The 13,788-nt window shown below is 48.7% G+C and overlaps 1 protein-coding gene across 2 annotated transcripts in view; it reads left to right on the top strand.

The window, feature by feature from the left end:
• PTPRN2 (protein tyrosine phosphatase receptor type N2) overlaps window positions 1-13,788 on the top strand; it is a 985,554-nt gene that overhangs the window by 435,566 nt on the left and 536,200 nt on the right. For both annotated transcript variants that reach the window (XM_007983635.3, XM_037991107.2), the window contains one exon: window positions 5,744-5,830. In XM_007983635.3, coding sequence (XP_007981826.3) covers window positions 5,744-5,830 — 87 coding nt within the window. The remainder of the gene's footprint in view (window positions 1-5,743; window positions 5,831-13,788) is intronic.

Raw genomic sequence — 13,788 nt, 5'->3', positions numbered from 1 at the left:
TGCAGGCCACGCTTTGCTCCTCCATTTGTCTGTCAGTAGGCCCTTCGGTTGCCCCCGTGCTTTAGTGATTGAGAATAATGCTGCCGTGAACGTGAGGCACTAACATCTCTTTGAGACCCTGTTTTCAATTCTTTTGGGTAAAGTGGTCTCCCCCTTATTTAAGGCAGAGACATTCCAGGACCCCCAGTGGATGCCTGAAACTTCAGATAGTGGAGAACCCTATATAAACTACAGTTTTTCCTATACATACATACTTATGATAAAGCTTAATTTATAAATTAGTATGAGATTAACAACAATAACTAGTGATAAAATGGAACAATTATAACAATTTACTGTAATAGAAGTTGTGTAAATGTGGTCTCTGCCTTTCAAATATCTTCTCGTACTGTACCTCAGGTACCTGAAACCACAGAAAACAAACTGCAGCTAACGGGGGATGCTGTAGATACCAAGGAGTGGAGTTAATAAAAATGCAATTCTATTGTTCATTTTTTGAGGAGTCTGCATACTCTTCCACACTCGATATACCATGTGACATTCTCACCAACAAGGCACAGGAGTTCCAATTTAGCCACATCTTTGCCACCATTTATTATTTTCTGGGTCTTTTTCTTCTTACAGTGGCCATGCTGATAGGTATGAGGTGGTATCACATTGTATTTTGATTTGTGTTTTCCTAATGATTAGTGATATTGAGCATCTTTTCATGTGCTTTTGGCCATTTGTATATTTTCTTTAGAGGAATGTCCATTCAAGTCCTTTGACCATTTTTAAATGGTATTGTTTGTATTTTTGTTGTTAAGTTTTAAGAGTACGCTATACACTCTAGGTACATTATGAGGTTTCTTAAATAGTGATGTAAATATTTTACTTTCCTTTAATAGTCAAAATTGGAACTTTTATGTTAAACTAAAAATGTAGCAATGATACACTTACAGTGCTATCTCTTATATTAAAAGCAGACATTGGCCAGGTGTGGTGGATGATGCCTATAATTTTGGTACTTTGGGAGACCAAGGTGGTGGATTTCTTGAGCCCAGGAGCTTGAGACCAGCCTGGACAACATGGCAAAACCCCATCTCTACAAAAAATAGAAAAATTAGCAAGGCATGCCGGCATGAACTTGTAGTGTCAGCTAATGGGAAGGCTGAGGTGGGAGGATCACCTGAGCCTGGGAAGGTCGAGGCTGCAGTGAGCAATGATCATGCCACGGCACTCCAGCCTGGGCGACAAAAAAAGAAGACATTACCGACATGCTTGAAAACAAAGACTGTCATGTTTATGCTTACAGTTAATGCAAATAGATATCCCTGGTTGTGTACTATAGAAATAGTCCTTAAAAGATCTGTGGAATATCATATTTTGCTAATATCTGTCTTTTGATTGGAGAATTTAACCTATTTACATTTAAAGTAATTAATGATGAGGAAGGGCTTCTGTCATTTTAATATTTATTTTCTATGTGCATTATGGATTTTTTGCCACTCATTTTCTGATTAGTATCTTCTTTTGTGTTTAGTAGATTTTTAAAAATTAAATGCCTAAATTCCTTTATCTCTTTTTATACATATTTTATAGCTATTTTCTTTGTGTTTATCACAGAGGATTAGATTTAACATCTGAAAATTACAACACTAACTTGAATTTATACTAGCTTGACTTCAATAACATACAAAAATTATGCTCCTTTACAGCTATTTACCCACCTTTTTGACTATTGATATCACAAAATTGCATCCTCATACATTGCATGTCCCAGGTTATAAACTAATAATTGTTTAAAATTGATTCATTTCTTAAATTATGTAGAAAACAAATTGTGGAGTTACAAACCAAAGTTATAATACTACTAGTTTTATCTAGTAATAGTTTTTAAGATATATACTAGTCTCTTAAATCACATAGAGAACTAAAAGGAGTTACAAACTACTGTTACAGTAACACTATCTTTTATAATTCACCATACATTTGCCTTTATTGAGATTGTAATTTTTTATATGGCTTTGAGTTATTGTCCAATGTCCTCTCATTTCATCCTGAAGGTCTCCTTGGAATATTTCTTGCAGGGCAGGTCTAGTGATAACAAACTCTCAGCTTTGGTTTATCTAAGAAAATGTCTTAATTTCTTCTTCACTTTTGAAGTGCAATTTTGTTGGATATATGATTCTTATTTCACAGGGTTTTGTTTTGTTTTTTTCTGTAGCACTTGGAATATATTTGTTCACTGCTTTCTGTTCTGCAAAGTTTCTGCTGATAATATTTGGAAACCCTGGTGTGTGATGAACTGCTTCTTTCTTGCTGCTTTCAAATGTAAGAGGAGGATTCTCCATTTGTCCTTGTCTTTTAAAAATTTAGTTAAGGCCGGGCACGGTGGCTCAAGCCTGTAATCCCAGCACTTTGGGAGGCCGAGATGGGCAGATCATGAAGTCAGGAGATCGAGACCATCCTGGCTAACACGGTGAAACTCCTGTTCTCTACTAAAAAATACAAAAAGCTATCTGGGTGAGGTGGCCGGCGCCTGTAGTCCCAGCTACTCGGGAGGCTGAGGCAGGGGAATGACGTAAACCTGGGAGGCGGAGCTTGCAGTGAGCTGAGATCACGCCACTGCACTGCAGCCTGGGAGTGCAAGACTCTGTCTCAAAAAAAAAAAATTAGTTAAAATGTGTCTCTTTGAGTTAATTTTACTTGGAGTTCATTGAGCTTCTCAGATGTTTATATCCACGTCTTTCATCAAACTTGGGAAGTTTTCAGGTATTGTTCTTCAAGTATTTTCTCTGCCCCTTTATCTCTTTTTTTTTTCTTCTTGGCACAGTTTCCTCTCACAATTCATATACTGATTCTCTTGGTGGTGTCCCACATGTCGCTTAGGATTTTGTCACTTTTCTTCAATCTTTTTTTTCTTTTTATTTCTTAGACTCAATAATTTCCATTGTCCTGTCTTCAAGTTCACTGATTCTTTAGTTTTTTTGCTCAAATCTGCCTTTGAATCTCTCTAGTGAACTTTTTAATTTCAGCTATTGTATTTTGAGCTTCAGAATTTCTTTTATATTTTAGGTTTTCTCTTTGACATTTTCATTTTTCATATATAGTTTTTTTTTTACTTTTTTACATCTTTCTTTAGTTCTTCAAGCATTTTTATGACAATTGCTTTAAAGTCTTTGCCTAGTACATCTGCCATCAGGTCTTTTCTTAGAGACAATTATTGTTGACTTACCTTTTTCCTTTGAATGGGCTGTAGTTTCTTGTTTCTTTATATGCTTTGCAATTTTTGTTGAAAACTCGAAATTTTCATCTAACTCTGGAAATCAGATTGTCTTTCCATAGGTTTGCTATTTTTTGTTTGTCTTTCTTTTAAATTTGTTGTAGGCTGTCTCTGTGCCAAGGATCAGCCTGAGGTGTAAACTTATGGTCTTGTCTGAGCCTTTCCCTGAGCTTATGTGATGACTTTCTAATTTTCCCTGTATATTCAGTTACTTTTGAATATTCTTGTCTTTAATTTCTGGCTCCCAAAAGTGGAAAAAGAGAAAAATGAAGGTGGAAAAAATGGGTATTAGCATTTTAAATCCCTTGTAAGTCACTTTGGCCAGAGGGGGATGAGCAGCAACAACGAGGAGGTGGCCAAACAATGGTGCCTTCCTCCTTGCCTGCACCTCTGTGATGAGAAGCAGCAATCAGCAGTGAGATTACAGATTCCCAATATTTGGAGGACAACATTTGTATTGCCTGTTCTGGCTCCTGCCAGTGTGTGCAGGCTGCTCCAGGAACATGTGCACAGCTACCTGCCATAGGGCTGGAGGTGAGGTAGGGGTAGCTCCTACTGTGATGAAAGCTGACATTAACACAAGGTATATCCAGACCTTCCCCTAGAAGTTGGAGGCCTTCATTAGGCTTCAGAGTTCAAGGATCGGTTACATCAGACAGATCCTACCAGCACAATGTTGTCAGGTGGGAGACGGATTCCTGGTGTTTCCTACTCACCATCTTCCCAAAACTCATTCCTGCTTTACTTTAGTTTTACAGAAACTTTGTAAATTGAATGGGGTTCATTTAATAGTTTACATTTTAGTGATTTTAAAACTGTTGGACTTTTTGCTGTTTTTGACATTTTTGCGTTCATTCATTCATGCAGTTAATGCCAAGGTAGAATCTGCTTATGGAGTGAGAACTTGTGCCCATGTGCAGGGAGAAGTGCGTGGTGCAGTAGCCAAAGCCTACCCAGATGCTCTGTGACTTCACCTCCTCACCATGGGGCACCGCGGCCCCCTCGCCTTCTCTGCTCACTGTCTGCTACCCTGTTTCCAGCTCCCTCGCCTCTGTTCAAACAGGGCCCCACTGGAGAGGCCTCCTACAGCCCACTTTACAAGACAGTCTCTCCTCTGTGCCCTTCCCTCCCCAGCCCCGCACGCCACTTCTCTACCCAGCTGTCTCCCCCAGAGAACTCACTGTCAGCCGACAGGAGCTCGTCTGCCTGGGCTGCTGGCACACCCTTCCAGAGTGGGAAATCCATCTTCTCCCCGTCCCGGAGGCTGGAAGTCCAAGACCCAGGTGTGGGCAGGGCTGGTTCCCCCGAGGCTGAGGAGGGTCTGCTCCCGGCCTCGCCCCTGCTGCCACTGGCCTGAGAGGACCTCGGCTTGTCGGGCTTTTCTCCCCATGTCTTCACACCACCTTGCGCTGTGTGTGTGTGTCTCTGAGTCTGAACCTGCCTTTCATATGGACACTAGTGATATTGGCTTAGGGTTCACCCTATTGACCCCAGCTTAACTGAATCTACAATGGCCCTATTTCCAAATCAGTTCACATTTGGGTTTTAGGATTTCAACATATTAATTTTTAGGGGACGTAATTCAACCCATCGTAGTACGATCGATTTCTACAGCGTCTCTAGAACGTGAACCCCTTGAGAGCAGGGCTGGTCTTGCTGTTCATTGCTGCATTAGGAAGCAGCTCCTGGCGCCCTGCTGGCGTCCTGCGTGCCCACTGGATGAGGAACGCAGGCATTTCGGTCTGCTGGGGTGGAAGCCTTTGCGGTACAACGTGCTTTTACATAACAGTGTAACTTAATACTCCGTTAAAGTGGTACTAACAGGATTTCACGGGCAACTCGTGCCTTTGAACCTGAATGATAGCCTTCAGGATGAGCCCTCAAGCTGCAAACCACCCTGGTGACGCTCGTGCCTCTTGACAGAACAGGTCCCCAGCCAGGCGGCCTTGTGGGGAGTCTGCGGCCACAGTGGCTTCCGCGAGTGCCCCCGCCCGCTGCCCTGAGTTGCTGCCAGTGGACTGGCTGCCTGGTTTCCATGCTCACCCTTCCACTGGGTAGTTAAATCGCCCCTCATTGGGTCCCGGTTCACATCAGAGCCCATTAAAAACAGGTGCTTTCTCCATGGATCTGCCCTGTCTTCAGTCAGAGTCCCAGCATTTGCCACACCTGCCCATCCCTTCTCCCTTCTCTTATTGTATTTTTACTGAAGGCCGAGAGGAGCCAGTCTCTGCACGGTCAGACACCTGTGCTTCCCACAGCCCCGTCTGCACTGCACTGTTTGTCTGGTTGCTGGAAGCTCAGGTGACCCCTCGTGCCTGAGGGGGCAGCTGACCCCAGGCCAGGAGAGCAGGGTGTGTGTGGGGACCAGGGAGCGGGGCTGTGGGGACCAGGGAGCGGGGCTGTGGGGCCCCGGGGCTTTAGTTCTCCAGGACTGCTGGCTCTGTGGTGACTGCTCCCCATCCCTGCTGTCGTCCGCAGCCCCCTGCGCCCCGAGGAAGGAAGGCAGCTGGTGGAGGACGTCGCCCGCCTCCTGCAGATGCCCAGCAGCGTGTTCGCCGACGTGGAGTAAGTCCGGGGCCCTGGGTTCCTGTTTGGCTCCTGTTGCTCGGACGCAGAGACTGGATGGGAGGGAAGGAGCTGCGAGCCCGTGGCTCTTGTTAATTACACGAGGGAACCTGTTTAGAGAAGTGAAAAGGTGATTTCAGCAGCTTTGGTAAGGTATTTAGAGGCAGTGGAAACCAGTGTTTAAGGGGAAGGATGAAAATCTCCTGAAGGACATTGTCGCTGCAGCCAAGTGTCAAACCTGTGGTGCTGGAACCACCCAAGGCTCTAGAACATTCTGCACATGCCCTGTGCCAATGTGTGGAAGCCTCTGGATGGCCCACCCCAGAGAACGCTGCAGCCGCATTCATGAGCACCTGCTGTGGACACGGCCCTGTCCCTGGCTGTCAGGAAGACATGCTGCCCTGCGGAGACCTGGCTTTGGATCCCGAGCCTCTGCAGCTCCCACAGCAGGCGTGGCCCTGGTCTCAGTGTGACCTGGTTTAGAGAGTTGTGGGCACGAGGCATGCAGGGCTGGCGTGTGAGTACACACAGGGGCAGCCTCTTTCCTGTCTCACGACAAGTGCTTGAGGAGGAACCACGCATGCATATGTGAATATTGGAGCAGAGATGGCTGAGTGCAGAAGCTGCAGGAGCTCCCACAGGGCACAGCCGGGTGTGAAGAGAAGGTCAGAGAGAAGAGGGAGGGTAGAGTGACATCCATGGAGGACCTGAGACAAGAGGCCCTCCCAGGCTATGTGCCTACCTGCCTGTGGATCAAGGGGCACCTGCCTACACATGTTGTTCACTCACTGACTCTTCACACAGGGATGACGTCATTCACTCATTGACTCATCACACAGGGATGACGTCATTCACTCACTGGCTCCTTCACACAGGGATGACGTCATTCACTCACTGACTCATCACACAGGGATGACGTCATTCACTCACTGGCTCCTTCACACAGGGATGACGTCATTCACTCACTGACTCATCACACAGGAATGACGTCATTCACTCACTGTCTCTCACACAGGGTGATGTCATCACTCACTCTTCACACAAGAGTGATGTCATTAACTCATTGACTTGTCAGACAGGGGTGATGTCATTCACTCACTGGCTCTTTCACACAGGGGTGATGTTCACTCACTGGGTCCTTCACACAGAGGTGACATCATTCACTCACTGGGTCCTTCACACAGGGGTGACGTCATTCACTCACTGACTCTTCACACAGGGGTGATGTCATTCACTCACTGGCTCTTTCACACAGGGGTGACGTTCACTCACTGGGTCCTTCACATAGAGGTGACATCATTCACTCACTGGGTCCTTTACACAGGGGTGACGTCATTCACTCACTGACTCTTCACACAGGAGTGACGTCATTCACTCACTGACTCGTCACACAGGGGTGACGTCATTCACTCACTCTTCACACGGGTGATGTCATTCACTCACTGGGTCTTTCACACAGAGGTAATGTCATTCACTCTTCACACAGGGGTGACGTCATTCACTCACTGTTTCCTTCACATGGGGTGATGTCATTCACTCACCGTCTCCTTCACACAGGGGTTACATCATTCACTCACTGGGCCTTTCACACACAGGTGATGTCATTCACTCATCACACAGGGATGACATCATTCACTCTTCACACAGGGGTGATGTCATTCACTCACTGACTCTTCACACAGGGGTGATGTCATTTACTTACTGTGTCCTTCACATGTGGGGACTCACTGACTCTTCACACGGGTTATGTCATTCACTCACTGACTCTTCACACGGGGTGACATCATTCACTCACTGACTCTTCACACAGGGGTGATGTCATTCACTCACTGTCTCCTTCACACAGGGTGACATCATTCACTCACTGACTCTTCACACAAGGGTGACGTCATTCACTTGGCCCCTCACACAAGGGTTGACGTCATTCATTCACCAACTCTTCACACAAGGATGACATCATTCACTCACTGGCTCCCTCACACAGGGGTGATGTCATTCACTCACTGTCTCACACAGTGGATGACATCATTCACTCACTGACTCTTCACACAGGGGTGACATCATTCTCTCACTGACTCTTCACACAGGGGTGATGTCATTTACTCACTGACTCTTCACACAGGGGTGATGTCATTCACTCACTGGGCCTTTCACACAGGAGTGACGTCATTCACTCACTCTTCACACAAGGGTGATGTCATTCACTCACTGTTTCCTTCACATGGGGTGATGTCATTCACTCACTGACTCTTCACACAGGGGTGACGTCATTCACTCACTGACTCTTTCATACAGGGGCGATGTCATTCATTCACTGTCTGTTTCATACAGGATGACGTCATTCACTCACTCTTCACACAAGGGTGATGTCATTCACTCACTGGGCCCTTCACACAAGGGTTGACGTCATTCATTCACTGACTCTTCACATGGGGATGACATCAATCACTCACTGGCTTCCTCACACAAGGGTGATGTCATTCACTCACTGCCTCCTTCACACAGTGGTGACATCATTCACTGACTCTTCACACAGGGGTGACATCACTCACTGGCTCCTTCACATGGGGTGACATCATTCACTCACTCTTCATATAGGGATGACGTCATTCACTCACTGGCTCTTCACACAGGGTGACGTCATTCACTCACTCTTCACACAGGGGTGACATCATTCACTGACTCTTCACACAGGGGTGATGTCATTCCCTCACTGGCTCCCTCACACAGAATTGACTTCATTCACTCACTGACTCCTGTATACAGGGTGACGTCATTCACTCACTGTCTCCTTCACACAGGGGTGATGTCATTCACTCACTGTCTCTTTCACACAGGGGGTGACATCATTCACTCACTGACTCTTGACACAGGGTGATGTCATTTACTCACTACTTCACACAGGGATGATGTCATTCACTCACAGGCTCCTTCACACAGGGGTGACGTCATTCCCTCACTGATTCCTTCACACAGGGTTGACTTCATTCACTCACTGACTCTTCACACGTGGTGATGTCATTCACTCACTGTCTCTTTCACACATGGGGTAACGTCATTCACTCACTGATTCTTCACACAGAGTGACGTCATTCACTCACCGCTTCCTTCACACAGGATGACGTCATTCACTCACTGGCTCCCTCACACATGGGTGATGTCATTCACTCGCTGACTCTTCACACAGGGGTGACCTCGTTCACTCACTGGCCCCTTCACACAGGGGTGACCTTGTTCACTCAGTGGTTCCTCACAGCAGATGCTCACTGGGCACCTGCAGCAACCCAGCCTCACACCAGGAGCTGGGCATCACCTTTGAGACACATGGGCCCTGCCTCAAATCTGCCACTTATCAGGAAAAGACAGAAGAGTGTATGGGTCATTGGCATGGAGGGCCCTAGGGGACATGCATGAGAAGCACTCCAGCCAGCCTGGTACCAGAGACTTCTAGAAGTAGAAATCTGAAGGGCACATGGAGGTGTCCCAGAGTGAGATGTGACATGCAACTCCGGACTGCTCACTGCTGCCCACACCATTCCCAGGGCACAGACCAGGCAATGAGCATGTTCAAGGAAATGTCCATGGACAGGAAAGATGTGGAGGGACGCAGGGGGCCCCATACATGCTGGGGGTTTCCTTGAAATAGGGTGGTCCGGTGGGCAGGCCAGATAGGACTGCTCAGCAGGGACAGAGAGGCCATTTAGGGACCCGGTATGTACAGTGAGAGGACTCTCTAGGGTGAACACAGGGAGATGGTCTGATAGAGCTGAGAGAGAGCAGCCCTGAGGCCACCTGGGGAAGGTGAGAGAGGGAGCCGGTGCCAGGCGGGTGTGGTGTCATTGAGAGCACAGAGATCCTGGTGTTGGGGGGTGCTGTTCATGGGGCTGTAGTGGGCAAGTGGGCTGCAGAGATCCAGGTGAGAGGTGGCAGGTGCATGGGGCTTTAATTGGCAGCTTTGTGCAGACATCCAGGTGAGCAAAGGGGCACGTACTTGGGGCTACAGTGGGCAGGTGGTTTGCAGAGATCCAGGGAAGAGTGGGACCAGGCACAGGGTGAATGCAGTACAAGGGGCTATGCTGAGATGCAGGTGTTTAGGGGGCAGGTGTATGGGCCTGCAGTAGGCAGCAGAGGTGCAGAGATCCAGGTGAGAGAGGGGGCAGGTGCACCAGACTACACTGGGCAGGGGATGTGTAGGGATCCATGTGTGAGAGGGGGCAGGTGCACCAGGCTGCAGTGGGCAGGGGATGTGCAGAGATCCATGTGTGAGAGGGGGCAGGTGCACCAGGCTGCAGTGGGCAGGGGACTTTCCCAGATCCAAGTGAGAGAGAGGGCAGTTGCATGGGCCTGCTGTGGGCAGGGATCCAAGTGCAGGTGCAGGGCAGATGCAGATATCCACATGAGAGAGGGGACATGTTCATGGGCTGCTGTGGGCAGGGGACATGAGGAGATACAGGTGAGGGAAGAGAGCAGGTACAGCGTTGAGTGCAGTGGATGACCACTGAGTGACTTCTGCCTGGGAGACAGGATTTGAAGAATTGTAGAAAGGCAGCTTCAGGGATGAGGGTAGATCTGAGTACAGAGTGTGTGTTGACCTGCACAGTGTGGAAACACAGGCAGGTGGGGCCTCAGGCAGAAGTCCTGGTGGCCCCTGGGCAGTCACGCGTTTTCCCTGTGGCTCACCACGGGGAGGGCCTCTGGTTCCCAGAGTGGCCTGGGATGTTGGGGCCCCTGAAGTTCTGGAGGTGGCGGGTAGGCAGGGGCTGCAGCTGTTTCCCACCTGGTAGGAAATACTTCAGTGTTTTAACTTCTGGTGTGACTGAGGGTACTGGACATGTATGGGGTGGCTTTCAGCACACCAGGGACTTAGGAAGGGAGAGTGTTTGAGGGAGCTTCCTAATGGGTTTGATTGATAGACAGGTTTGTTTCAGGTACCTGGATGACTTCTAAGGGGTGCCATCCAGGTGACTTAGGGGACAGATCTCGGCAGGTGTAGATGCCATAACCTTAATGTACAGTGGACAGCAAGGTCCCGATTTCTGATGGGATCAGGAGATGGAGGTAAGGGAAGAGAAGGGGGGCAGCAGCGATGTGGGGCACGTGGCCCTTAGGTGTATGTGAGAACAGAGACAAGCGTGTGTGTTGGCACCACCTTGGTTTCTTGTGAGGTAGCTCCCAGTTAGTGTTTTGGGTTCCTAGGGAAGAAATATTAACTCCAGGGAAACTACACAGGACAGATTTCACAGAAGTTGAAAATAGAAAAAGCTCCCAAGACCCGAAAGAACTGAGATGCTTCCAGGATCTTAAAATGTTCCTCTTTATGCTGAAGGAGAATTAGATAATCTGGTTTTATGGGATCCCAGGGAAGTGACTTTTCCTCTCTGGGCCATAGTTTTATATTTTGAAAATTAGAGGGGTTCGCCTACTTGATCTTTAGTGGTTATTCAAGGATTAATCTTCTGTGAACCTGTGATCTGGGACACTAGTGAAAATCATGTAACAGGCACTCTATCACCTTTGGGGAGTGGGACACAGGTAGTGTGGCAGGGTTATATCCCAAGGGCAGACCCCACAGACTGTGTGGAGAGGCTCATTGCATCAGCCCCTGGAGACATCCTCTTTATCAGTGTTTTGGGGATTCCCACAGTGGCACACTTTTGAGTAGTGATAAACAGTGACTCAGAAAAGATGGAAATGGCTTCTTCCAGATGACACACAGAGGTGTGTGTGTGTGGAGGCAGGGAGGGAGCTAAGAAAGAAGCTGGAGTCAAGGATGGAGGTGATGGTGGAGCTTTGGAGGAAACTAGGCTGGAGCTGGGAGGGAGCAGAGATGGAGGTTGGGATGGAACTCGATAGAGAGGGGGATGAGCTGGGATGAAGCTCAGAAAGGAGCTGGAGATGCCACTTGGAAGGCGTAAGGATAAAAATGAGATAGAGCAGAAATGGAGCTGGAGGAAGCTAGATGGAGCTGAGGATGGGCCTGGATGGGGCTGGGATGGACTGGGATGGAGCTAAGATAGATCAGGGAAGGAACTGGAAATGGACGTGGGATGAAGCTCAGAAAAAAGCTGAAATGAATCTGAGGACAGAGCAGGATGGAGCTAGAGTGGAGCAGTGATGAACTAGGATAGAACTGGATGGAGTTGGAATGGAGATGGAAGGAGCTGGGAATAAAACAGAAGAGAGATGGGGATGGAGGTCAGTGGAGCTGGATGAAGGAGGGGATGGAACTGGTTGAAGCTGGGATGGAGCTGGGGATAGAGTACTGTGGAGATGGGATGGAGCTGGATGGAGCTGGGGATAGAGTACTGTGGAGATGGGATGGAGCTGGATGGAGCTGGGGATAGAGTACTGTGGAGCTGGGGTGGAGCTCGATGGAGCTGGGGATAGAGTACTGTGGAGCTGGGATGGAGCTGGGGATAGAGTACTGTGGAGCTGGGATGGAACTGGATGGAGCTGGGGATAGAGTACTGTGGAGCTGGGATGGAGCTGGGTGGAGCTGGGGATAGAGTACTGTGGAGATGGGATGGAGCTGGGTGGAGCTGGGGATAGAGTACTGTGGAGATGGGATGGAGCTGGATGGAGCTGGGGATAGAGTGCTGTGGAGATGGGATGGAGCTGGGTGGAGCTGGGGATAGAGTGCTGTGGAGATGGGATGGAGCTGGGTGGAGCTGGGGATAGAGTGCTGTGGAGATGGGATGGAGCTGGATGGAGCTGGGGATAGAGTACTGTGGAGATGGGATGGAGCTGGAGATAGAGTACTGTGAAGATGGGATGGAGCTGGATGGAGCTGGAGATAGAGTACTGTGGAGATGGGATGGAGCTCGATGGAGCTGGGGATAGAGTACTGTGGAGCTGGGATGGAGCTGGATGGAGCTGCGGATAGAGTACTGTGGAGATGGGATGGAGCTGGAGATAGAGTACTGTGAAGATGGGATGGAGCGGGATGGAGCTGGGGATAGAGTACTGTGGAGCTGGGATGGAGCTGGATGGAGCTGGGGATAGAGTACTGTGGAGCTGGGATGGAGCTCAATGGAGCTGGGGATAGAGTACTGTAGAGATGGGATGGAACTGGATGGAACTGGGGATAGAGTACTATGGAGCTGGGATGGAGCTCGATGGAGCTGGGGATAGAGTACTGTGGAGCTGGGATGGAGCTGAATGGAGCTGGGGATAGAGTACTGTGGAGATGGGATGGAGCTGGAGATAGAGTACTGTGAAGATGGGATGGAGCTGGATGGAGCTGGGGATAGAGTACTGTGGAGATGGGATGGAGCTGGGGATAGAGTGCTGTGGAGATGGGATGGAGCTGGGGATAGAGTACTGTAGAGATGGGATGGAGCTGGGGATAGAGTGCTGTGGAGATGGGATGGAGCTGGATGGAGCTGGGGATAGAGCTGGAGCTGGATACAGCTGGATGGAGCTGCAGTGGAGCTGGATGGGGCTGCATGAAGTAAGATGGAGCTACGATGGAAACTGATGGAGGTAGGGATAGAGCAGGGCATGCATCTCGATAGAGCTGGATGGGGATGGATAGAGCTGGGATGGATCTGTGGATGGAGATGAGATGGATGGAGCTGGTTGGAGCCCATGGTCTGGGATAGAGTTTATGAATCTGGATGAAAGTCTATGGAGCTTGGTTCAGCTTGGGATGGAGCTGGGATGGAGTAGGAATGGAGCCAGATGGAGGTTGATGGAGCTGGGGATGAAGCCTTGGGTGTACCTGGGGTAGAGCTGGGATGGAATTTGATGTAGCTGAGTGGAGGTGGGATGGAGCTGGGATGAGAGTGAAGCTAGGATGAGTTTGATGGAGCTTAGTGGAGTTGGGATGGAGCTGAGGGTGGAGCTGGGATGGAGTTAGATGGAGCTGAGTGGAGTTGGGAAGGAGCTGAGGATGGAGCTGGGGTGGTTTGATGCAGCTCAGTGGAGTTGGGATGGAGTTATCATGGAGCTGAGGGTGG

The sequence above is a fragment of the Chlorocebus sabaeus genome, chromosome 21 (assembly GCF_047675955.1).
Source record: "Chlorocebus sabaeus isolate Y175 chromosome 21, mChlSab1.0.hap1, whole genome shotgun sequence".
Classification (NCBI taxonomy): domain Eukaryota; kingdom Metazoa; phylum Chordata; class Mammalia; order Primates; family Cercopithecidae; genus Chlorocebus; species Chlorocebus sabaeus.
This window is presented reverse-complemented; position numbering and strand designations above follow the sequence as displayed.